The sequence below is a fragment of the Miniopterus schreibersii genome (genome assembly GCF_964146895.1).
Source record: "Miniopterus schreibersii genome assembly, chromosome: 9".
In the NCBI taxonomy this organism is placed as follows: Eukaryota; Metazoa; Chordata; class Mammalia; order Chiroptera; family Miniopteridae; genus Miniopterus; species Miniopterus schreibersii.
The window spans coordinates 49486248-49510339 of record NC_138118.1 but is presented as its reverse complement, the minus strand read 5'-3'; the positions used below and the strand labels follow the sequence as shown (position 1 = coordinate 49510339).

Here is a 24092-nt window from a genome sequence, read left to right as displayed (position 1 = left end):
AGGGCCTGAGGATTTGCATTTCTACCAAGTTCCCAGGTAATGCTGATGCTGCTAGCCCAGGGACCACACATTGAGAACCACTGATATAAACTATACATTAATTTAAAAATGTTAAAATACTCTAGTTTTTAAAATTCTGGTAGATTTTTTCCCCCATTGAGCATGCACATTTCAGATTTGTTGAGAATTCATTCCACAAGTGTAAAACACATATAACTTCTTAACTGTAGGACAGTTAATTGATGTTGGTCAATTTAGATGCACATCTATATTTCTTATCATTATTAAATCCTTAGATCAGAATTCTATATAGGCAGAAACAAAATATTTCAATGTATACTATTGACAAGATAATATAAGTACATTTCAAATCAATGGCATTTATCATATGTAAGCCACTTTAGAAATACATATAGTCAAGGGAAGTGTGCCACTTACTTGAGGGAACTCACTCACCTGTATGTATAAGGACCTACTTGCTTAACCTTAACATTGCTGCTGTTCATCATCACTTCGTCTGGATTTTGCACATCAAAGATCCAAAACTGTCTGTAAACTTCTGTGCCAGTTTTAACCCAGTTTTTAAAAGCAATTGTACCTTCTTCAAGAACAACTTCCTATAAAAAAGAGAACAAGTTTTGGTTATTTCTTTAATGAATAAGGGCACTTCTGGGAATTTTCACCTTTAGTTAGCCAATGAAAAGATGATATGCATGTACCTTGTACACGAGAACCTTTGCAATCTTGCCACACACTTGCAACAGAAATGTTTCAACAAATTATTATAGCAACCTCTTTAGTTAACCTTTTACAAAAAGAATTTATGTGTAACTCTGTACACGTGTCTGTTGATCTTAAGCCAATTACTACCAAGCCTTCTACAGAGACCCTATGGCAATATTGCAGCAGTTAGTAACAACACAATTTACTAAGCAAATTTTATTAAAGTTGTTCCAAAAAGTTATTATCAGGTAGAACATTAAGTTTTCTTCGGTCCTCAGTGAGTTGAGTTGAGGCAAAACAGAAAAAGAGAGAAAAATCTAGTGGTCATGGAAGCTATTTTCTTCAAAAGCTGGACACTTCAGGGGATGATCACTTAACGTTTGTTAAGAAAACAAATGCTTCCTAATAAGCAACACAAAATTGACTCCCCCCCCTTCAAAATCATGCTCAGTATGGCTTCCCTAACCCTCAATATATCTGCAGCAACCCAACAGTACACATTTCCAAAAATTACAACAGTCTAATTCATTATTATTAGGATACTTTTTCTAAATAAAATGATTAAATAAAGAAGTTGTCCTAGTATTCTTTTGTGAAATCCAATAAAAAATATTGATACCCCTTGTAGCGGAAAAAAAACCACCAATGACAGAATCATAAAACCCTGTATTAGAAATCTATCCCTTTCTTTGGGAGCTTTGGGACTGAGTGGAAAGTCACCAAAACCCTCAGGGTTAATCTTGTTATCTTTAAAATAAAGGAGTTTTAGATGCTATCCCAGTTTCCTTCTACGGCTTTCCCTCTCTGAGCCGGAAGTCTATGAAGCTATAGTCACTAGTGCCAACAAAGGTGATTTTGCATCAGGGAGTATTTCCAATTAAGAACCTTGGAAAAAATGCCCAGATGGAAAGCTCCAACTTGCCTTAGTGTGCTAGAGGAAGGGGAAGAAAACTATTTCACAGAAAATGAACATGAAGAGGCCCATGAATATAGAAACACAATTTGACCTATTTTTTTCCTTCACCCGGAAGCATCAATTCATAGAATGATGGATCAGGAAAGGACACGGAACATTATCATCACATTTTTCTAGTGCGCACTCCGAGACTCTGAGAAGCCAGGAGGCTCGCCCAAGGATAACCTGGGCACATCGTGGCAGAGTCACGCTGAGAACCCCGGGCCCTGACCCTAGACTACCCCTCGTTTACACCATGCGCTCTGTGCAACCTCTGCACTTAGTTGGGAAAAATCAAATCAAGTTTCATATCTTCAGGAAACTTTACTTATTGCTTAAAGCAGAGAATAGGGCAATTCCTTAGGGCGAACAAGGCACCACTCTAAAAACGCCATTACAAAATCCTGTTGTTGCAATAATTTATACTGGGTACACCGAGCTGCGAAAGTGATGGTAGGCACTATGACTTTCACCACCAATTGTTGTTGGAAAACCTTCCATTTGCTCCCAGAAAATTGGATTTCCGTACTAACAAGCCCCATATTAAGACAAAATTACAAATAGATAATGTGTTATGGCTATTCTTCTAAATGTAAAGATGTATAATGAGGGTGTTGAAGCTGAAATCTATATAGAAGCTGCGAGCTGTATTAATTTACCTATTTCAAGAGACTTATGAGGGGAAAACATACATGACCCTATACATGTACACATTACTCTCACACTCTAAGAATCTTAAGGACTAATGCAATATAAATTATTTATCATGTACCTCTCAAGGCACATCGTTTAGTTCACTTCTTAATGAAAGAAAATCAATAAATGCTTATAGAATTGAAAACGGACTGTGATGGAATGTTTTTAGCAGGACAGAAGTCCTCCCTCACTCTAATGCATATGCATTTAATGTGAAAAGACCCGGTAAGTGTAATATACCTTTCTTCTAAAGGCCATAAATCAGTTTGCCTTAATTGTTAATCTGAAGATTTAAAAGAAAATAGAAATGTTGAAACACAAAGATTTGAAATGGATGCTTTGAATTATCTACTGTTAAAATTAGGGTCATCTAAACCCATCCGATTTTTTCAGAGATAGAAATGGGTCATAGAGAAAACAGATGTCTGATTCAATGACATATGACACTTTAGTAGCTGATAATAATAATAATTAAAAAAATACAGGTATTTTCACTGCAATTTTGTGTAGTTTCCGTATCATCATGATTTGTTCAGAGACAAAGAGAAAAATATTGAAGCAGTCAATATAGGAATGCCTTTCTTCTGGTCCTAACATGATTATATGTATTAGAAAATTGTATAGCCATTCCTTGACTATCAAGGCTAAATATGTCACAAGTTCTTTTTTTTTAAAAGGAGTAAAAGATTTTATGTCCCTTGTGAATTTTAAAGGCCTTGATTTTTAAATTGGATTTGGACTACCCAGTTGATTCTCCAAATCCTTCACTAAATTTGAAGTGTAAAGCTGATCACTATTGCACAGAAAAAGTAATATAATTTAAGATCCTCTGACTTAGTTGATGTGTACATCAGTATCTGTCCCTGACTTTACATATACAGACTATCCAGCCCCAGTAATGGCTGGATTCTAACCTTGTGACTCTCATGGCATGGTTTCTAGCTGGGTTGGAAAGCCATTGATTTTAAAACTTCTATTCTAGTTCATTAATTTAAAAACAGATATTTATGATAGTGATATATTTTATCTAGTCACACGCTCACTTGATTACTGTTGTTGCAGGAAAACAGTACCCATCTACATGACTGACAACTGTATGTAACTACGAAAATGCCCTTGAAATCTTCCTATGTGTGGAGTATGTAGGGTACAGTTGTAGAAAAGACATTGTCCCATTTCTCAAGGATATTATAAAACACTAAGAGGCAGAATCATGCGTAGCAGATTGTAATCAATGAGTTAGACTCCCTTACCCTACCCCCTCCCTGACCAAGTACGGTGGCTTCTTCCCTCAAAGCATAGAGTGACATGGTTAAGAATGAATCTAAGATGCTATGAGTTTGACCCTGAGTTTAGTCATGTACTAACCATTTAAAATCAGGCAGATTATTAAATTATTTTTGTACCTCAGTTTCCTGATCTGTAAAATGGGAATATTAGGTTAAACCATATGAAATTATTATTTTTGAAAGTCAACATTAGTTGCATATAGTTTAAGTAAGTATTTATCCTCATAGTTTGTTATAAATATTAATAAATATGAACACTTAAAAAGGTGTTAGCAGATAACAAGCATTCAATAAACTCATTACCTATTATTACTATATAAATCTTACCCACTCTTTAGAGGAAGAATGCTAATGTAATTTACTCCCAGATTGTTTTAACTGCTTCATTTATATTATATACTATCTAAACAAGTCATGTGGCAACAACTCATGTAATATCCCATGAAACTCATTTTTCTGCTACTTAATCATTTTTGTATTTATACTCACCACAGTGAAATAAAAACTTCCTTGAAAAGCAGAAACATACTGAAAATAATCTTTTTCTCTCCAAGCACTACCACAACTTGTTCTGTTAGGTACAAGCAATTTCCTCATGTTAAAAAGTATTTCTCATTTGTGTGTGTGTGTGTGTGTGTGTGTGTGTGTGTGTGTGTGTTTGTGCGTGCGCACACTGAGAGAAAGAGAATGAATTAGAATATTTGTGGTGCTGAGTCAAAAAAATGGCCTTAGTCTCAGTTACAAAGTTATCAGTTAAAACCCAGAATGAAATTGAGTGAAACAAATTGAATTTAATATTTCTAAAACTCAGGAAATTAGCCTCCAGGAATTTATGTGAGAACCTAAAATGAGACATTTAACTATTTAACTATGTTGATATTACATTGGGCTGGAAGAAGAAAATTATATATGTTTAACTGTTATTTCTTGAAACATTGTTTTTAAATAATTTTATTATTACAATTAAAATGCAAATATTTCTAGTGTTTAATCCATTTTTATTACTATATTAATTAAAAAAAAATTTTGAAATGTATCGTACTCATATATTGTCATTACACTTTTTAACATTCTACCTTCTTTAACCACAAGTATTTCAGGCATTTCTTTTTGAATTTTTTTTTAATATATCTTTATTGATTTCAGAGAGAGGAAGAGAGAGGGAGAGAGAGATAGAAACATCAATAATGAGAGTCATTGACCAGCTGCCTCCTGCATGCCCCATGCTGGGGATAGAGCTCGAAACCCCGGCATGTGCCCTGACTGGGAATTAAACCTCGATCTCCTGGTTCATAGGTCCATTCTCAACCACTGAGCCATGCCAGCTGGGCTTGAATTTTTTAAATATTACAAAAATGTACAAACTATTTTGTTTATGTAGAAATACTATAAGCATATATTATGAAATTAATATAAATGTAAATTAATTTATATTATTAAAATATGGTCTATTGATTCCACAGTCTAGTCATTTTAATGAACATACATAATTATTATTTCAATTTACTTTATCTGAAAGCATTCATTATAAGCTACTAAAGGATCATTCTTTCCAAGAATTGGAGGAAGTAAAGGATGGTATAATTGAATGATAATATAATTGAACATTAGTCTTTTAATAGGTAAATAAAAAGAAAACTTTAATTCCCTTATTGGTGTTCTATAGTTAATACCATAGGGAAATTAAATTAAAATTTATTTGAAATTAGTTATGTTACATAATATTAACCAAACATTTATCAAGTGATATTAACATAGTCGAGTGATAAATTATCTTTTGTAAATCGTGGCAGAACTTTGACCTGTTTCCAAAGTGCTTTTGTAGTTTGCAGATTTGTGGCAGTTTAAGCTATTGGTTTTAGTTTATTTAGCAGGATTACATAAACCTGCTGACTCAACACAAATCTATTAGGAACCACAGTATAAAATGCTGGTCAGAAAGTTTTCTACTATAATCCATAAAAAAGCATGAAGTTCCTAAAAAACATCCTTTGGAAATAAAGGAACATTTCTGAGCTATTTTAGACCATTTCAAACGCTAGTATCAGGGTGTCATCTTTTAGAACAGGAAGGTACCATAGAGTTCTGACTCTATACTTTATAAATAACATAAAAATATAATATGATTTGCTAACATTTTTCAATTAAACACTTTAATTCTTTTTTTTTTTTTAATGGTGCTTGTGTACAGGTAATAACTTTCCCAATTTGCTATTAGTCAATTAAATGAAGAAAACAATCTTCAATGAGTTCCAATGATAAACAAAAACTGACCAGTAGGATAATTTGTATATATTTATAAAATAACAGCAATAACCCAGTGCTCCCGAGGCAAGGATAAGACAATTGGCTCTCTGAGTTTTCACACAATTCAGACATCTGACTTTTACTATATGCCAAACTGATACATATGCCAATCTCATTTAAAAAACTAGTTTGTAAACTAAATAAAAAGAAGTCTTATTTAAACAAAGAAAATAGTTCCAACATCTTTATATGATTAAAATTGCCAAGGTAAACATGGTTATATAGAAATGTGAGACGACATCAGGCTCAGCTGTAAATGTACCACAGACCTTGCCCATTGAAGGGATTCTGAGACTGTCTTAGGTGATGGATATGTAGCTGGGATATAATGTACACTATCATTTAATAGACTTTTGGAACACTGTCTTCTCTCAAATTTCAGTTTTGTACCTCTTCCTTCTTCCAGAGACTATATCCATACTATTCCCTTTTGTCGTGTAAAATATTGCACAGAAAACCCTCATTTCAAAACAAAAGGGAAAGCACTCTCTCTCTTTGTTTCCTCTCCCCCACGCCCTATTACCTTACCCTGCTGAAATTATGCGTTCAGAATCTTAGTGCCACGTTTTAACCAGTATTTCCTTAAATTTCACCTGCCTGAGAATATTTTATTGTCTTTCCTTGAGTGTTGGCCTCCTCTTAAATGCCAAAAAATTATGCTCTTTTGTCCTTATTTCTTCATGTAAAATCATTTCTTTGCTTTCTGTTTCGTCTTCCCCCCTCTGAAGTATGCACACGTCATGTAGTTTTCTCTCTACTCCTTTGTCTCTACAGTCATACTCTCTGGAAAGCAAATCACTGTTTAGTTTTATCTGTAATCTGTACGGCAATAAGAAAGTCTATTTGAACTCTGACCTTTGAAATACACACTGGTGTGCATATGAAACCATTTATAAAACCTCTGTGTTGTATTCTTCTAAGGCACACACTTCTCTTGGTAACTCCGCTGAGTATGTAGTTTGTATTCCTGTCTCCCTCAATTTAATCCCTCTGTCCAAACTGCCACTGCCTCCGACCCCCCTCAGTGCTTTCTCTGCAGCCTGTCACACTAGAACAGTGCCTTTTGTTACAGAGTATGCTAAGATCTTTCTCAAAGAGAGCCATAAATCCTCCTGGAACCTTTTTCCATGTTTTGCATTTTCGTCTTACTTTCCAACACTTTCTACTGTAGCTAAAGGACAAGAAGCACCATCGACTTTCTGCCTTGAGATTGCCGAGGCTTGGAAGCTGACTCCTCCTTTTGGCTAGGTGAGGGTCAAGCTGTTTTAAGATCCTGTGACTGTAAAATAGGTGAAATAATAGTACCTTCTCATAGATATTTGTGAACATTAAATAAACGAGTGCATATGGAACTCTTAGTAGCACTAAATAAATGTGAGCCGTTTGATGATATGGATCTCTAACTGTACCCCTACCAAAAAACATACACCAGTGACTATTGCCTGTCGCATCATTAATGAAATGATGTCCAAAGCTTTCTAAATCTTACCCCATGTTGTTGCTTTTCTAACCATCTCTTGTTAATACTGTATTTTTAGCACATCCTCTATATTCTTCCTTTCCTCTTCACAATGTTTAATTGCACTTTCACAAGTTTTCCCATAGTATTAATGGGTGTTTTCATGCCTTTATTTCAGCCTCTTTGAACTTTCAAAATTCTATAATTCTTCAAAATCCAACTCAAATCTCGCCTTCCTGAAGTTATTGAATATGAATACTCTCTTTCTAAATAGCATTAATTTTTCCATATTATACATGTTAGAATTCAATTCTAAAAGTCTCATGAACCTCTATTTTTTTACAATGTGCTTTCTCCCAGTTAAAACTTAAATTTGAGATAAAAATTTATTTTATCCTTTCTTAGTCTCTATACAAAAGCAAATTTTTTATGTATCAAAAGACTTATTTTCTCAGGGTTAGCTATTATGAACATAGAGACAAATATGAAACAATTGAAATAGACGCTAGCAGCTTGTATGCCACCTAACAGATGGTCTATATGTACTAATATTGTTGAAGTAAGTGATGATCAATAATCAGCTACTGATCAACAATTATGTATCTGAAAAAATAGTCTTAGTCTAAAATTCTGTGCAGTGGGTGATTATTGTGACGTTTCTATTCTGGAGACTTTTCCAAAAGATAAGTGGTAGTCTATGTGTTAGCACACACACATTTCGTTCTCTCTCCACAGAAGATCCAGGAGGTGAGCAGAGTTTACAGAGTAGTGAATGTGTTATGCAATGGTGATTCCATCTCACACTGTTACATGAGCTTCATCTCATGATCTATCTGTCTCTATAAACCTACATCAAAAGTAATATCAAGAAAATTGAGAATTCCAAAGAAGGGGATGACTTTCAATTTATAATTTTGTTTTCCAGTTAAATTCTTGGGGCTGAAGATTTACAATTTGTTAGCAATAGAGAAGCCAGAAATGACTATATTATTATGGAGCAAATATAGCATGCAAATATAAAAAACTATAACCTCAAAAATGTCTTATTTTTCTACCTTTTATAGTAAGAGCAGTTATAATGGTATAGTGAGATTATTTCTTTTAACTTTAAAACCTTTATAATTTTAAAAAAATATATCTTTATTGACTTCAGAGAGAGGAAGGGAGAGAGAAATAGAAATATCAATGATGAGAGAGTCATCATTGATCAGCTGCCTCCTGCACGCCCCCAACTAAGGATTGAGCCCTCAACCTGGGCTTGTGCCCTGACCGGGAATCAAAGAGCGATCTCCTGGATCCTAGGTTGATGCTCAAAGGCTGAGCCATGCCAGTCGGCATAAAACCTTCATAATTTTTTAGCCAATGAAAGAAATAGAAAATAGTAATTTTCATCATGAGTAACTAGATTTAAAATTAATTCTTCATATTAGTCAATTAAGTCAATGCTTCCTTGAAGTAAAACAGTATTTATTGATATTTCTAGTAAGATTAAGATGACAAATATAGATGAATGGAGGAAGAAGATAAAGGCCTTAGCAGTAACAGAAATTTGAGTATAAATTGGTACATGTAGCCCATTTTATGATTTAATTTTTGTTGTTCTCCATTGTTCACTGTACTTATTAACCTTCTATCTAGGCCTTTGCCATCTAATCAGGCTGAGAATTGAGGCCAGTACTCAGACATGTTTTATTTGGCCAGGATTATCTTTTGAAAATAGAAACATGCATGCCTTTGGGTAGGGTACACATTCTCATGTTCACAATAGTTTTACAAAAAATTTCTGGTCCATTATTAAACACAATTATGTTTAAATGAATACATATAATATGTATTTATAGATTTATATTATGTATGTTATATATTATATATTATAAACTTACATTTACTTTCCTCAGTTTTAACCAAGGTACATTTACTTTTACACATGCACCCTCACAGAATACACTTACCTATTTTTTACTCAAAAGCATGCTCTTTAAACAGTTATTTCAACTAACCTGCATGCATATGAATAGCTTTTATCAGAATTTGAATATTTATACTTAAGATAGCAATTCATTCATGGTAAATATATATTATACTTTTAATATTTCTCTACTGTGTACAGTTGCAGTGGCTCATAATCACTTTTGTACCAAGGACAAAAAGTTACCAGTTACCATGAAATATAAAACAGGTACCCACGGCGAACAAGGGACAGAAGATAGAATGAATCAGAATGACAAAAAACATCCTTTAGACTACTTGTACCTTTTTAATTGTCTTCCCAATAAGCAAGTCTCCCACTGGCATGAGAATGCCTCCAAACAAAGCCAGCACAGCACCGATCACAGCACCGGCAAGAAGCCCATGGTTTCGATCACAGCCCATCTTTCTTGTTCAGGGAAAAGTTAAGGTTCAGCACCTCCTGTGTCTTTCAAACTCCCAGGTTTCCAAGAACTCTGGCTCTAGCATTAGAAACAGATCATAAAACAGAAGCTTAAATATCAATACAAACAGATCAAAGTACAAAGAAAACACGTTATGAAACAGGTTATTTTCCCAGTTATCAATAAACAAATGCTTTTCTTGTTGTTTTAAGAGCCTGATTTTCTAAATGAAGTCCTCCCCTTGCTTGCTTTTTGCTACCTACCCGTGGTAGAAATTAAAAATACTGTCACATACAGCATTTCTTCAAAATTTTCCTCCCTAGTTTTTTTCTATAGATAATTAACATTGAAATCTTATCTAAGGAGAATGTGCTTACTGTATCTCACCACCCATGTCCCTTAGTCTGTGACAGTTGCACCCTCTCCCTATCTGCCTTCTCCACTCAAACATGCACACCACCCTGGGGTTTTCCTTCACACTGAATGTGTGTGGGCAGATGTCTTCTCTGTCTAAGTGCTAAGCAAGTATGGGGACATTTTCTCCTTATGATACCTTATTCACAAATGGACAGCAAGGTATGGATTTTACAGATAGCGATTTGATGAGTTTCAGAAAGAATCAATTCTTCTAACCGCTGTCAGCTATCTGTTAAAACAAAAAAACATGGGTAAACTGGGAAAATACAATATCAGAAAATTAATACTAGAATGCTAATATCATCAAAACTATCATTACTATGAAAAGGAAATCCCATTTTCATAACTATTGACCTCAGGCCTAAATTGTTTCTTGTATTGTTGAAAACATTGAAATATTTTAAATAACTCTCCTTTACTTTCAATGTTATTGTTAATAATTGGCTTTTGGATGGAGTAAAGGTGCAAAGAATTTGAAGAAATTATATAAAGGAAAAGGTGCCTAGTTTTAATGCTAAGTACTTTAATGCTTTGTCACTAGTCTCAAAGAATTTTTTTATGTATTCATTTGCAATATCATTTATATTGTCATGGGCAACTGATTTATGCCAACTCTGTTAAAATTAATTAGTTTGTGCCAGTTTGTATTTCACCTAGTCAATATTTTTAATATCTTTTTACTATGTAGTTGTTTCATAAGGACTGGAAGAAAAGGATTGGTGGAATGAATGGATCCTCTTGTAACAAATTTACTAAGAATCTGTTACTTCTAATATTTGAAGCCACATTTGCTTGGGCTATTACAATTGTAACAGCATTTTTAAAAATGGGGTTTACCTGACATTGATGGACAGCCGGAATGCTTTGAAGCTTATTAACAAATATTCCCTACTTCAAAATGCCTATGGCCAAAGAAAACATAAATTCCTACAGAATGTAGGGATCTCAGATTTCCCTCCACAGTTTTGTTGCAACACTTGAACCAGTCTTTTGATTTTATTAGTATTTATTTCAAACTGTGGAACCACTCAGTTTTTAAAAAAAAATGTTATTGGCATAGCTAAGAAAATACTGGTAAGAAAATTTTTAAAAAAGTAGACTGTCCCCCCAAAATGGAGAAATATAAATGTCACAAAGTTTTTCCATGGCAATTTTACTTATTTTTACTTTTTTTTTTTAAATCCATTGTGATTTCTCTCTACCTATGCCTTATACCTAGGAGACTTCCACTGTAAGTCAGGATGTAACAAACTCATTCACTGAGGTCCTGGTGGCTAAGAGGATAGAAGGGTCATGAGTGTCACATCGTTTTTCAAATGTAAAAGGAAAACACATAAGCCTAAACATTTGACTTATTTTTCCTGTGGAATTTTGTGTCATTGAGCAAGTAGGGTTGGCTTTTTATTAATTGCTTGGAGGCAGAGTATGAAGAATACCTTTCCCTGCCCTCTAAAATCATGCAACATGCTATCACCTACAGCTTTGTCCAGGCTTGTCATAATACAATAGAACAAGTTATTCAAAGTTGATAATAAGGACTGGATAATATCAGCTAGAATTACCTTGCAAAGTATAAGTATAACTATACAGTACCTTAAACTTTTTTAAAAACATATCTTTTTAAACAACCACAGCAATTGCTAAGTACAGAATATTATCCTGCTATAAACAAATAACCATATTCAAGGTAGCTAATTAAATAATATTTACTGAAAGCCCATTGCATAGACCATCCATCAACTCTTATTTGTAAGTTATAACCTAAAGTTGCAATTAAATACAGGGATCCAACTTGGTATAACTAAGATTAGTAGACTAGAGATTAAACCAAAACCTGATTTGCCACTCTTTTGCCTGGTGACCATGGGAAAGCCTTTAAATCTCTCTATACCTCAATTTCTTCATGTGCAAAAAAAAAGATATGAAGACCAGATACATTTTTAATTTAAGCCTCTGAACCAGATTGTTACATGGAAGACCAATATGCAGAATTTTTATGATTACAGCAGTGGTGGGGAACAAGGGACCCTAATTTCTAAATTGGCTTCTCTGACACTCTCCTTCTCACCTTTAGGAAGCTCTAGGAGAATCTCTGTAGAGCCCAGTGGCTTTGCAAGCCTATTTAAAAATTGAGACAAAAAATCCATAGTGCCAACTTCCAGTTTTATTTATTATATAACATCATGAATCTTTCTAAAAAATACAACTCAAAGATTAAGTCATCTTTTTTGGAAAGTTATTTCATGTCTTATATAAACTTCACTAAAATTATACAATATTAATGTCATTTGCAAATCAGACAGATGGAATATTAAATGATTTGAAAATTCCAATTTTATTGTTGCCAAAATAGATATATGTGCATATATTTGCTCCTTTCCAGATTCTGTGCCATAATGTAGTAGTGACTCTATCTGACTCATCCAGAATCTTTCTCTTTTATTCAAGCAGCCCCCTCCCTGTGCTACAGGGAGGAGTTTCTACAAAGAGCAAGCAGTCCCAAGAATGACCACTTGAGGTCCCAGGAGGCAGACATGGTTTCCAGAGCCTCTGCCTCTAAAGCTGAAAACTCATTATTACTTTTTAGAACCCTGGGCCCAGAAATGTCAAGTAATGGGGATGCCTGGGTGCGGCCTACACACCGGCAGCCGTAAGCTTAAAATTGCAGTGAAATCGTGTACCTGCCCCAAGGCTGTCGAGCCAGGTTCATCAGAAAACAGAAATGAAAGGAAATTTATTCTGTAGAATAACATGTTTGGACAGTTATTTGTCTGACACCAGTCTGGATGATACATAAGCAAAGATACACGTACTATCCTGACATTACTTCAAACATGCACTAATATTTTTGAGAAAGAGTGAGAGAGAAGGAGAGAGAGAGATTAAGTTTCTTTACTTTTTAAAATTCTGATTGATTCACTTTTGTTAACATGGTGTAAGTTTACATTTTTTCCTTAAGAACAGGCAAGATATTTGACATAGTTGTGTTCATTTATTATCCTCAGTGCCTTGAACATAATCATGAGTAATTAAGTATTGCTAGTATAAATTATACTTTAACACTATGCTTTATATTACAAAATTACAATCAGTTTTATTCACTCGAGGCAGAGGAAGGCCTACTATATTATGTAAGACATGTATTGAGCAAATAAGGGAAAAGTTCAGGCCACATCACACATTCTATTCAACAGCTTCTCCACTTATGTTTACCCTCAGAAAAAAGGTGTAGTTTGTCCCCACTTTTCTTTCAAATTTAGATATTGAGAGCATGAAAAATTTGTGTCTTACAAACTTGGTTTTCTTAATAGCACAGCTCCTTACATATTAAAATAGGTAATTTATTTCACTTGCTAATTAAAGATTAATTCTTATTCTTTATTGTTATTTTTCCTTCATACAAAATACACAAGACATTGATATCTGTAATAATTTGTTTCTTGCTTAAAGTACCTAAATTCAGAAAGCAAAGATTAATCACAGGTACAGAAAAGAAAACTTATTATTGAGACTTCTGTAAGGAAGGAAGAAAAAAATAAAAAGGCGGGTTTTAAGTTATGACTATTATACTTTCCATGAGCCTATAGGGAAATCAGCCGTATCCTCTCGGCTTATAGATTATAAATCCAACTCCTTTTGTAGAATTAGTGAGCGTATCTTATTCCTTTGGGCTATATTTGAAAGAATAGAATTTTTCTTTTTCTTTTTTTCCTGTCAGATCGCCAGAGTATTTCTAGAACTAATTTATGATCATTATGCCTTTCCTCTGTGTTGAAAACCTGGTGGTAGAAACTGAGAGGCTGGGCCATAAGAAGCCTCTCCAATATAGAGGCCAGAAAATCAGAAGATTTCCAGAGAATCTATAATTATTCCCATGTGTAGGTAAAGCTGTGTTCCCTGGGAAGCTCCACTCAGAAAGAGTAGGGCCCAGAGATAAAGTTTCCTGGGATGTGAACTACAAAACTTGAAAAAGTTTCAGATGACAAGAGTAATTGTATCATAAATGAATGTCAAGACCTGGATGACATTTTCTTACTCATGAGTGAGTAGCACTGCAAGTTTCCTATTCTATCTGTAAGCATTTCTTCCAGCTTCCTTAAAATAGAAAAACAGCCCCCACTACCTCTGTTATCCACTACTCACACATTGTTATTCTTTTGATATAATCTTCCTCACCTAATAAATCCAATATCTGCTCACAAAAACAATTTTGGAGTTTTATTTTTGAGGGAGTGGTTAATGAAATGATGATAGTTAGCTTTCAAAATTAATTAAACCCCTTTTCACACTCTTACCCTACACCCCACCTAGATGTGTTTACAAAAACATGATTTCTTAGACATGATGAAGATTCAGATTAGAATCCAAGTGAGTTGAAATGGGTGTAAGTAAATCATTTAAATCTGGTTATGCTTTATCAACTGGAAAGATAAGTGCTTCATAAATTTCTGTTTAGAGATAGAATTCTTTCAAATCAAATTTTACATGCAATCTCAATATGTAAAGATAATTTTGTTTTTGTTTGTTTTTTAAAGAAGCCATTCTGTTCAAAAGGGAAAGAAACTGTGGCCCTTTCCTATTCCAGTCAGACCTTACTTGGCTTCTGCGTCATCCCCACTGAACCCAATGGCTCTGCAGAACATTTTTAAATAACTAGATTAAGAGATCTCCAACATCTTTTCTTATTGAAGTTACCACAACCCTTTTAATTTATATTTGCCTTTCCATCCTATCAGAACATGTGGAAGTAAAAATATATAATAGAAAAAAATTATAGACATCTATATTATAAAACAATACTATACTAAATTATACTTTTCAAATGTTACAATTTAAAACTTGTTTTGGTGGCAGTCTTGAAAAATTAAAACAGTAAGTATATTGGATTTTATATATTTAAGGGTGTGTCTAGAAACAAGACTACCTTTTGGAATACTTTTTAGAGTACTCGATTACAGCGATTACTATAGGTTTGAAATGATTAGAGTCATATAGGTTTAGGTTTAAATGAGATTATCTAGAGCCATTCTTAATCTTTGAACCCTACACAGAAATGCTATTATCAATTTTCCACCCCAAATTCTACTATAATAGTAAGATATCATAAGATTTGTAATGGTTAAGATTCTGGGCTTTGAAGTCTAGTAATTTAGGTTCAATTCCAAGTCTTAATATTATGGTTTCTCTGTGACTCAACTTTCTCTAAAATGGGTATATTATACATTAAATGAGGCAGCAAATGTCAAGTAAAATTAAATGAGGTAATGTATAAAAATTCCTATCATAGTTAATATTATTGTTATATTGAAATGTTATAAAACATTATGTTAAAAACTATAGCATAATAAATGTTATTTTATATTGACCAAGTATTATTATAAAAAACTGATAAATGTATACAGTTTATGTAAACAGGAATGATTATTTGCAAAACAGTTTATAATATAATCTGATAAAATGATTTAATCTTTTTATATACAAAAACTTAGAAAATCATGCAAATGGAAAGAAAGCTACTAGGTTATAAAGTGCTACTTGAAACCTTTTCCATGACTTGGGCCAGTGAACTAAAACACATTGTGATTAAATCAGAAAAAAGTTACAAAATTAGTTCCTTCAGGAACAAAAAATCCATAAGATTCAAATGTGTTTGAGTAAACATCCCCAAATATTTTCATAAAAAATAAAGGTGGAAACTATAACTTCAGAGGTAAATTCCAAAATTTTCAGTGTACTATGTCCAAGTACCTTTCCAATTATAATTATGATATTCCTCCCAGGTTAACCTATTGTATGATGACTATGTATTTCATTTATTGTTCTGGTTTAATAATGATTCTGGTAAATGAAAATATGTCTTTATATTTCTTCTTTCATAAATTTCAATGGACCATTGGAGTCTCTATATAACAAACCTTTTTAAAATTTAATTTTGGTTATTTTGTGAACCAATATTAAAAGCAATGTTTTTTTTAGATCCACAAGATATTACTGGCAAGGATTTAGACTAATAAGGTTTGTTTGGGTAAAGAATCTAAAACTTCTGATAAATCCAGAAAAACCTGATAGGAATACTACAAAAGATTCATACTTGTCAGAAATTTAATAAAAATAACCTTGGGCACACACACACAAAAAAGACATTATCAACTTAAAATCGTATAGAAATGGACTGAAAAGTACATGCAAATAATTTAAAAATATATTTCAAAAAATATATTTCACCAAGTTACTTGATAATTTCACTAACTATTTGAGATTTACTCTAGAGAATTTGTGCCATTTATGGTTATGTATGGATTCATTTAGTGTGATTAAATTGAAACTTTTAATTTCTTCAGAATGATTTATCTTTTATTTATACTTGGTTTCATCATTCAAAAAAATAATTTTCCCAGTGATCTCACTTCTAGGAATATATTCTAAGAATCCTGAAACACTAATCAGAAAGAATCTATGCACCCCTATGTTCATAGCAGCACAATTTACAATAGCTAAGATCTGGAAACAGCCCAGGTGCCCATCAGTAGATGAGTGGATAAAAAAGCTGTGGGACATTTACACCATGGAATACTGTGCAGCAGTAAAGAAGAAGGATCTTGTACAATTTGGGACAGTATGGATGGACTTGGAGAATATTATGCTAAATGAAATAAGCCCAGCAGAGAAAGACAAACATCATGTGATCTCATTTATATGTGAAATCTAAACAACATAATAAACTGATGAACGGAATAGATTCAATGACATGGAAGCATGGATCAGACTAACAAGTCTCAGAGGGAAGATGGGGGTGGGTGGGTAGGTGGACAGAGATTAACCAAAGAACTTATATGCACATATGCATAACCCAGGGACACAAAAGATGGTGGGGAGAGGGACTGGGGAGGAGGGTGGGATGGCGTGGGAAGGGTCAATGGGGAGACAAAGGGACATCTGCAATATTTTGAACAATACAAAAATAAAAATATTAAATTTAAAAATAAAATTTAAAAATAATAATTATTATTACTAATAATATTTGTAATAAGCTTCCTAAATAACCTAAAACACCAATTTTGTTTTATTTTTATTCTGCTACATAATTTTATATAATTTACGCTTGGGTCAGTGATAAAATCTAGAATCATTATTTTGGAATTGATATTATTTACCATTCCCAGATCAATTATAACCTTTGTTCATTTAAAAAAAGTTAATAAGAACATATCCAAATACACATTGCATTTAACCATGTAGACAAAGTTAAATTCACCAAAAATTGAGTAATTCAGATAGAAAATTAAATAAAATAATGACTCTATAAAGCAATATGTAGTTAACAATTTCATACAAAATAGCATTTTGACATAAGAGTGGCAAGTCATTTACACCAACTAATCCTACTATATTAATTTAATTTATGATGATTTCCATTCATAATTTAAATTAAATATCATGTATAAATAGCCTAAATATAGAGTGAAAGTTTTACAATAATCTAATTGGATTGCAAATCATTTTAAATATTAACAAATAAATGTTTAAAGAAAAACATAACATTTTAAACATCAAGAAGTGAAATGTCATTGACCATTAAACAAGGTTTTATATCTTTTAAACATATAAAGTCTAGTGATTTTAACAAAACAGCTACTGCTTTTTGTTGTTGTTATATAACTTCTTAAAAGCGTTTATATACTATAGTGGTATCATCTATCATTTGGGAGACAGAAATCTCTTATGTTTAAAAAACAAACAAAAAAATATATGACTTACCTTTAAAAAAGCTAAGAAGAATTTTTCAACCAAATGCGCCAACATTTGAACAGACAGTTCTTAGTAGGACCAAATGACCTTCTGCAGAAAAAACCCTACCCTAAAATCCTCATTACATAAAGTGTGTGAGTTTAAATACGCTTAAAAAAAAAAAAAAAAAGAGCACGAGGTCTTCAAGTCCCAGTGAGTGGCTTGTTGCCAGAGAAATTACAAAAAAAAAAGGACCCACACACCCACACACATCACACAACTGGTATGGCCCTTAAGAGTCTATTTTTATCGTCTGGAAAGGACCCATTACCTATATCTGAGATATTCGGCAGCATTTTATTTATTTATTTTTTTGGCCATTTGCCCATCCAACTAAGTCAGAGGCCAGGGAGGAAAAGGAACTGAAGCTGCCTGCAATACATTTTGTCTTACCACACAGTTACTCTAGATGATGAACTAGGGCTGTGAGTGTGAAAAGTGTAAATTAGGGAGATTAATCAGAGTTTCACTTCCCCGTCATGATTAGCTTGCCAAACTCATTTCATGAAATTTAAATAAAACACACGTTTCTATACAGCATGAATCTGAAGCACATTGAGGCCAATAACCTTGAAAACAGTTGGAAATTCTGTCAATCAAGGAGGACAAACAGACTTCTAAAAAGGAAATGGCCTATTGTTCTAACTGGAAGTTCTTAACTCTATCATTTTCTGTGAGTTTTGTAAAAATTTCATGGGTACAGAAAAATTCCCCTATAAAAATCAAAATATTAAATTCCTCTTAAATTTTTTCAGCCAAAACACAACTATCAAATAAGTTTTAAATAGAATTACTATTTATTTTTTTAAATGTATCTTTATTATTGAAAGTATTACATATGTCCCCCCTTCTCCCACTGATCTCCTCCCCTCTGCCCCCCTAGGCCTTCACCACACTATTGTCTGTGTCCAAGGGTTATGTTTATAGGCATATAAGTTCTTTGGTTAATTACTATTTAGAATGACCTTTTAATATATATTTTAAATATGTTTTTATTGATTTGAGAGAGAGAGGAAGGGAGATAGGTAGAAACAGATAAGAAAGAAACATTGATCAGCTACCTCCTGCATGCCCCCTACTGGGGATCGAGCCCTCAACACAGGCATGTGCCCTGACTGGGAATTGAACCAGTGGCCTCCTGGTTCATGGGTTGGTGTTCAACCACTGAGTCACATCAGCTGGGAAATATTTTTAAAAGTATATACATGATTTACTTTAAAAAAAAAGTCATTAATTTTAAATCTTATCAAAATACAAAGTATTGCACTTTGGGGGGGAAAAAAGACCCTAAGTATTAAGAATCCATTCTTACAAAACAATTTTCAGAATCCTATAGACAAAATCAAAATCTTCAGAAGGTTAAACTGTCACCTATCAGACATGGCTCTAAATAAATGCTTCCAAGGCAACCTTGAACTAAAGCAACTTGACAAAAACAGGCTGATATATATTTAGTTCATTACATTGGACTTAAAGCAGTTCTTATCATTGGCTTGCTCCTGCTATTCCTTTGGGGCATGTGGGGAATCCTATCATAGGTTAGCAGAGCAATACACTGAAGGAAGGAACCCAAAGCACTCTTTTTTTCTCAAGTATTGTTTTTTTTCCCCCAAGGTATTTTTACTGACATATTTATTTAAAAATTAGTAACATGTTATAAAATACTTTAGGTATTTTGGGATTTGTTTTCAGATTTCAGACCACTTAATTAAGATAAAGTAAAAATGGCCATGCACATTTCTTGCAATTATAATGATATTGTTCTCATGATAATTTATGTTTTTCATTTTAAAAGATTAACTTACAGAGATTTCAATTACCTTAAAAAGATGATTTCCTTATAAAGGGGACCTTTTCTCTGTTGTATTAGTAAAAAGATAGTATAAAAGCTAATTAAATATTTTCAGTAAGCATATCAATTTTATTTATTTAAACTGCTTTGATATATTTCAACCTACTTCTCTCTCTCTCGCGCGCGCACACACACACACACACATATGACAATTCAGAAATAGCTCACCAACACAGGAGTTCAGATAGGACCTCTTTAAAAGAGTATATTTTAAACATATTGAATGAATAGTTAGGTTATAATGAAAATATGAACAGCATTAGAGAACTATTTCAGAATAAATGCATGCAAAATAGATGCCTAAGTTGACATTGAACTTACTTGGATCACTATTTAATCAGAAGCCTAATGCCATCCATCCAAATCCTCTGAAGGTCTCTGGAGAGGAAAATGTCACACACTCCCAAGAGCAGTCCAAAGAGTCAAATTTACATTCCCAGAAGCAGCTGTTAAGTGTTCAGTCCCACAGACAACAGTTCCTGAGTAGCTTAGCACACAAGACTGGGAAAGCGCACAGCTAAGTAAAATCTACAGTCATATATTTAGATTTTGAGCAAAATATACACCTTGAACAATAAGGCAGCAAAATACTGCATCCATTTTAGAGTAAAAATGTTGAGGATTTCATTTTTACAACATTATGTACTCACAGTATTTTGAAGGGATGTATTTTATATGACAGTATACCTTTGTCTTATGTAAATCCACTATCATACTAGATACATTTAGTAGAATAAAGGAAAAAATTTAAATCTATTAAACTCAACTTAGGCACAGTTCTTTGGGAACTCTTTTTTTTATTTTTTTATTGTGAGAGACCACATAGGGTTTGGAATCAGACAGACATAAATGAATTCTGATGTTACTTGGCCCTGTTTACAAGGATTAGGAGTTAAATAACTACTTACCCTTATTTTCTTAATCAAAAAATATAGAAAACTAAATAAGAGGGTGATTATATGAACTAAATGAGGTGAGTTTTGTGCAACACTTGACAGGGGCCTGATTACTAGGCACTCAAATATGCTTCCTCTCCCATTGGGCTCCTGCCCCCCTTTCCCTTCTCTACTTTATTTTCTGCAGATTACATAGCATAGCCCATGAGAAGGCACCTGACTTATTTTCTTGTCCTGTCTCTGCATCAGGTAGAATATTGGCTCCGTGAGAAGGGTGAGGATGGGGCCACTTATTTAGTTCACTGCTGAATCCCCAGAGCACAGACCAGGTTCAAGCTGGTTGAATGAATGAACTCACACACAATGATCTTAACCATAATAATATTTCAAAGGGGTGAGAATAACCAGAAATTGAGGTTCTTATGCTGCTTGTTCATACTACAAATATGCAATGGTTTTTTGGGGGATAGAGCATTTGATGTGAAAGTGAATGGGCCTGAGCTTGAATCTGGCATCCATCACTTTCTAACTACTTTGCCTCTCTTAGTCACAATGAAAATATCTCCAGTTTAGAATTTTTGTAAAGATTAAGAGCGATAATATGAAGGATCTGTGCAGAGCCTGACATACAGTATCCATTTAATAAATAATTGCTATGTTGGTCATTGTCTATTAAGCAAATTTTATTTCAGATAATTTATTAAAGTAATATGGACAATTAAGAAATATTGAAAATTATAGAAAGGTATAAAATAATAAGTCTCTTTCAAATCCTAATTCTATTCCTCAGAAGTAAAAAATCAGGTATGTTTCCTCCACTCCAGTAATTTTGTGAATCTTAAAGTTATATACATATGTATATGGAATAATACTTATACTGAATCATACTTTCTGCAACCTGTCTCTTCTCATATTATGTGCCTTAGAGATACTCTCATATTATGAAGAAACTTTTTCTAAAATTAAAAGAGATTCCATAATAAACAATATATTGTCTTTTAAATGACCAGTCTCCTATTTAATAGGCTTTTTTAAAAATTGTTTCTAGATGTTGGTCTTACAAAAACCATGCTAAAAATTCATGTATACATAGTTTTGTTTACTGGTGCTAAGACACCAGTAAACAGCAGTTTAATTTCAAAATGAAAAGTGTGTACTCTTTTTTTCATTAAGGACAGTTTCACCAAATTTCTGTTTATGCATGTACACAATGTATATGTATGCCTATCTCCATACATCACTCATGCTGGTTTATACACAACTTTAAGTTTGTTAACAAGTTCTTTTTTATTGATAAATATTTGAGTAAAGTTTAACCTTTTTCTTAAGTATATTAGCCATTTATATTTTAAAAAATTTTAATAATGTCCTTATTTATCTTTTTTTTGTATTTTTTTATCTTTTTCTCATTAATTAGTAAGGAAATAGTCTTCTGACATTTGACAATTAAACAAAATTAAACTATTCTTAACTTCATTTTTACTGTATTTTTATTTTATTAATTAAAAAATTTTAATGATGATGTTATTGCAGGTGTTCTCCTTCCCCTTTCCCTTTGCCCATTTCCACCCTCCCCAACTTTCACTACCCTAAGCCTTCACCAAACTATTGTATTTTTAAATTACCCAAATTTTCCATTTTTATGCCATTAATTTTCATAGTATTATATTAAGTATTGAATCATGCTTTGAAAGGCTTTTTCCACTTCAAGAATATAAAAATAATAACTTACTCTAGCATTTATAGGGCTCTTGAAATCCTTTATAACAGTACTTTTAAATAAGCTGATTCATGGAATTTAACACTTGTGAAATAAAAGAGGAAGAGTAAAGTAAATTGAGCAAGATAAATATTGCAACATATTTGAGCAGCAGATGATAGATGGTATTATAAGAGTTCTAGAAGAGTGATCACATGGCCCACGTGCTGATCACTGCTTTATTAGCAATAATAGAGCTGTGAACTGGGCAATACTAGTAATCATAATCCTGATATCCTTTCTTGTCAAAGGTATATAACTAAGGAGTCTACCTATACTCGAGTTGAAGATCAAATCAGATGGTAAATTTAAAGAGGAAACTGTAAAGCTGCATGCAGTTTCTATGTAGTAGAGATTCTTAAGTAATTAATTTCATTTTTTTACAATTCAGCAAATGAAAAGAATTTTAGTATAATATACATTATAATTCTAGATTTTATAAGTAAGCAAAGACATAAATTATGACGATGATACAATAACAGAGTTAACACATATTGGGGGCTTGCTATCTGCTAGCTGTTAAACTAAATAGTTCACATGTGTTACCTCATTGACCTACCATATCACCTTACCAGGCTCTGTAGACAACTAGCTGAGGTCACCCTGCTAAACATGTCAAAACAAGGATTAAAACCCACATAACCTAACTGAGAGCCTATACTCTTTTCTGAGAAGAAAAAAAAGACAAATAAGTTCTTGATTAATATCTAATTTCACATGTTCTTTTCAACACATTTAGGCAAATTGAATAACAATTTAAAATAATTGTGCAATATTTGATATTGTATTAAGAGAAAAATGTATCTAAACACAACAAAGAATGAATAAATAATGATCATATTCTGTAAGTGGCTATTAACAGAATTATTTTGAGATTAAATAAAACAATTAAAATCTATTCTAAAGACCTGTAAAATATCTCAAAATATTAGTTACCAATGTAAAACTATAAGGTAAAATTTGTTTTAGCACTTTAATTCTTGGGGATAACTAACCATGGAGATTTATACACACACACACATACATATTTATGCACATGCACAGTATACCTATGGTTACATATGTGTATGTATGTGTTTGTCTATATACATGTGTGTGTGTGTGTGTGTGTATATATATCTATATATATATATATATATATAGATATATATATGAACATATATATTTTTTTTCAATTGCTGCCATGTTCATTAAACCAATGGAATCTCCTACCTGCTTTGTCTGGTGAGGAAATGCTTTAACATGTAGAAGTAAAAATAAATAAATATATCTGAACATAATTTAATAAGAGAATGCTAAATGCATAAGACATAATAGTATAATGTAATGCCAGTGAAAGCTTGAGGTCTATAATATCACCTTTAAAAGAATGTTTCATTTTATCAATAAAACATTACTAAAGATAAAAAGAAGAACATCAGAATAATTAAAGTTTAGACTTAAACCATGTGATCTAATGAATTGAAACACAGGATGAAAGCAAACATACTTCATTAAAAATATAAAATAAATGTACCCATATGTTTAAAAGAAGCCATGGTAGGAGATTTGTGTAAAATAGAGATTAGAGAGAGAGCAC

The 24092-nt window shown here is 32.7% G+C and overlaps 1 protein-coding gene across 25 annotated transcripts in view; it reads right to left on the bottom strand.

Annotated features, from left to right (window-relative positions):
• Positions 1-24092, bottom strand: part of CD36 (CD36 molecule (CD36 blood group)) — a 79931-nt gene that overhangs the window by 21612 nt on the left and 34227 nt on the right. For 12 of the 25 annotated variants that reach the window (XM_081146368.1, XM_081146385.1, XM_081146390.1 and 9 more), the window contains 3 exons: positions 10355-10447; positions 9683-9879; positions 457-617 (listed from right to left, as the gene is read on the bottom strand). In XM_081146368.1, the coding sequence (XP_081002494.1) occupies positions 457-617; positions 9683-9802 (281 nt within the window). In that variant the 5' untranslated portion in view covers positions 9803-9879; positions 10355-10447. Of the gene's footprint in view, positions 1-456; positions 618-9682; positions 9880-10354; positions 10448-12286; positions 12337-17976; positions 18280-20179; positions 20305-24092 lie in introns of those variants that run through there. The other 13 variants (XM_081146382.1, XM_081146383.1, XM_081146380.1 and 10 more) reach the window with 6 other exon arrangements.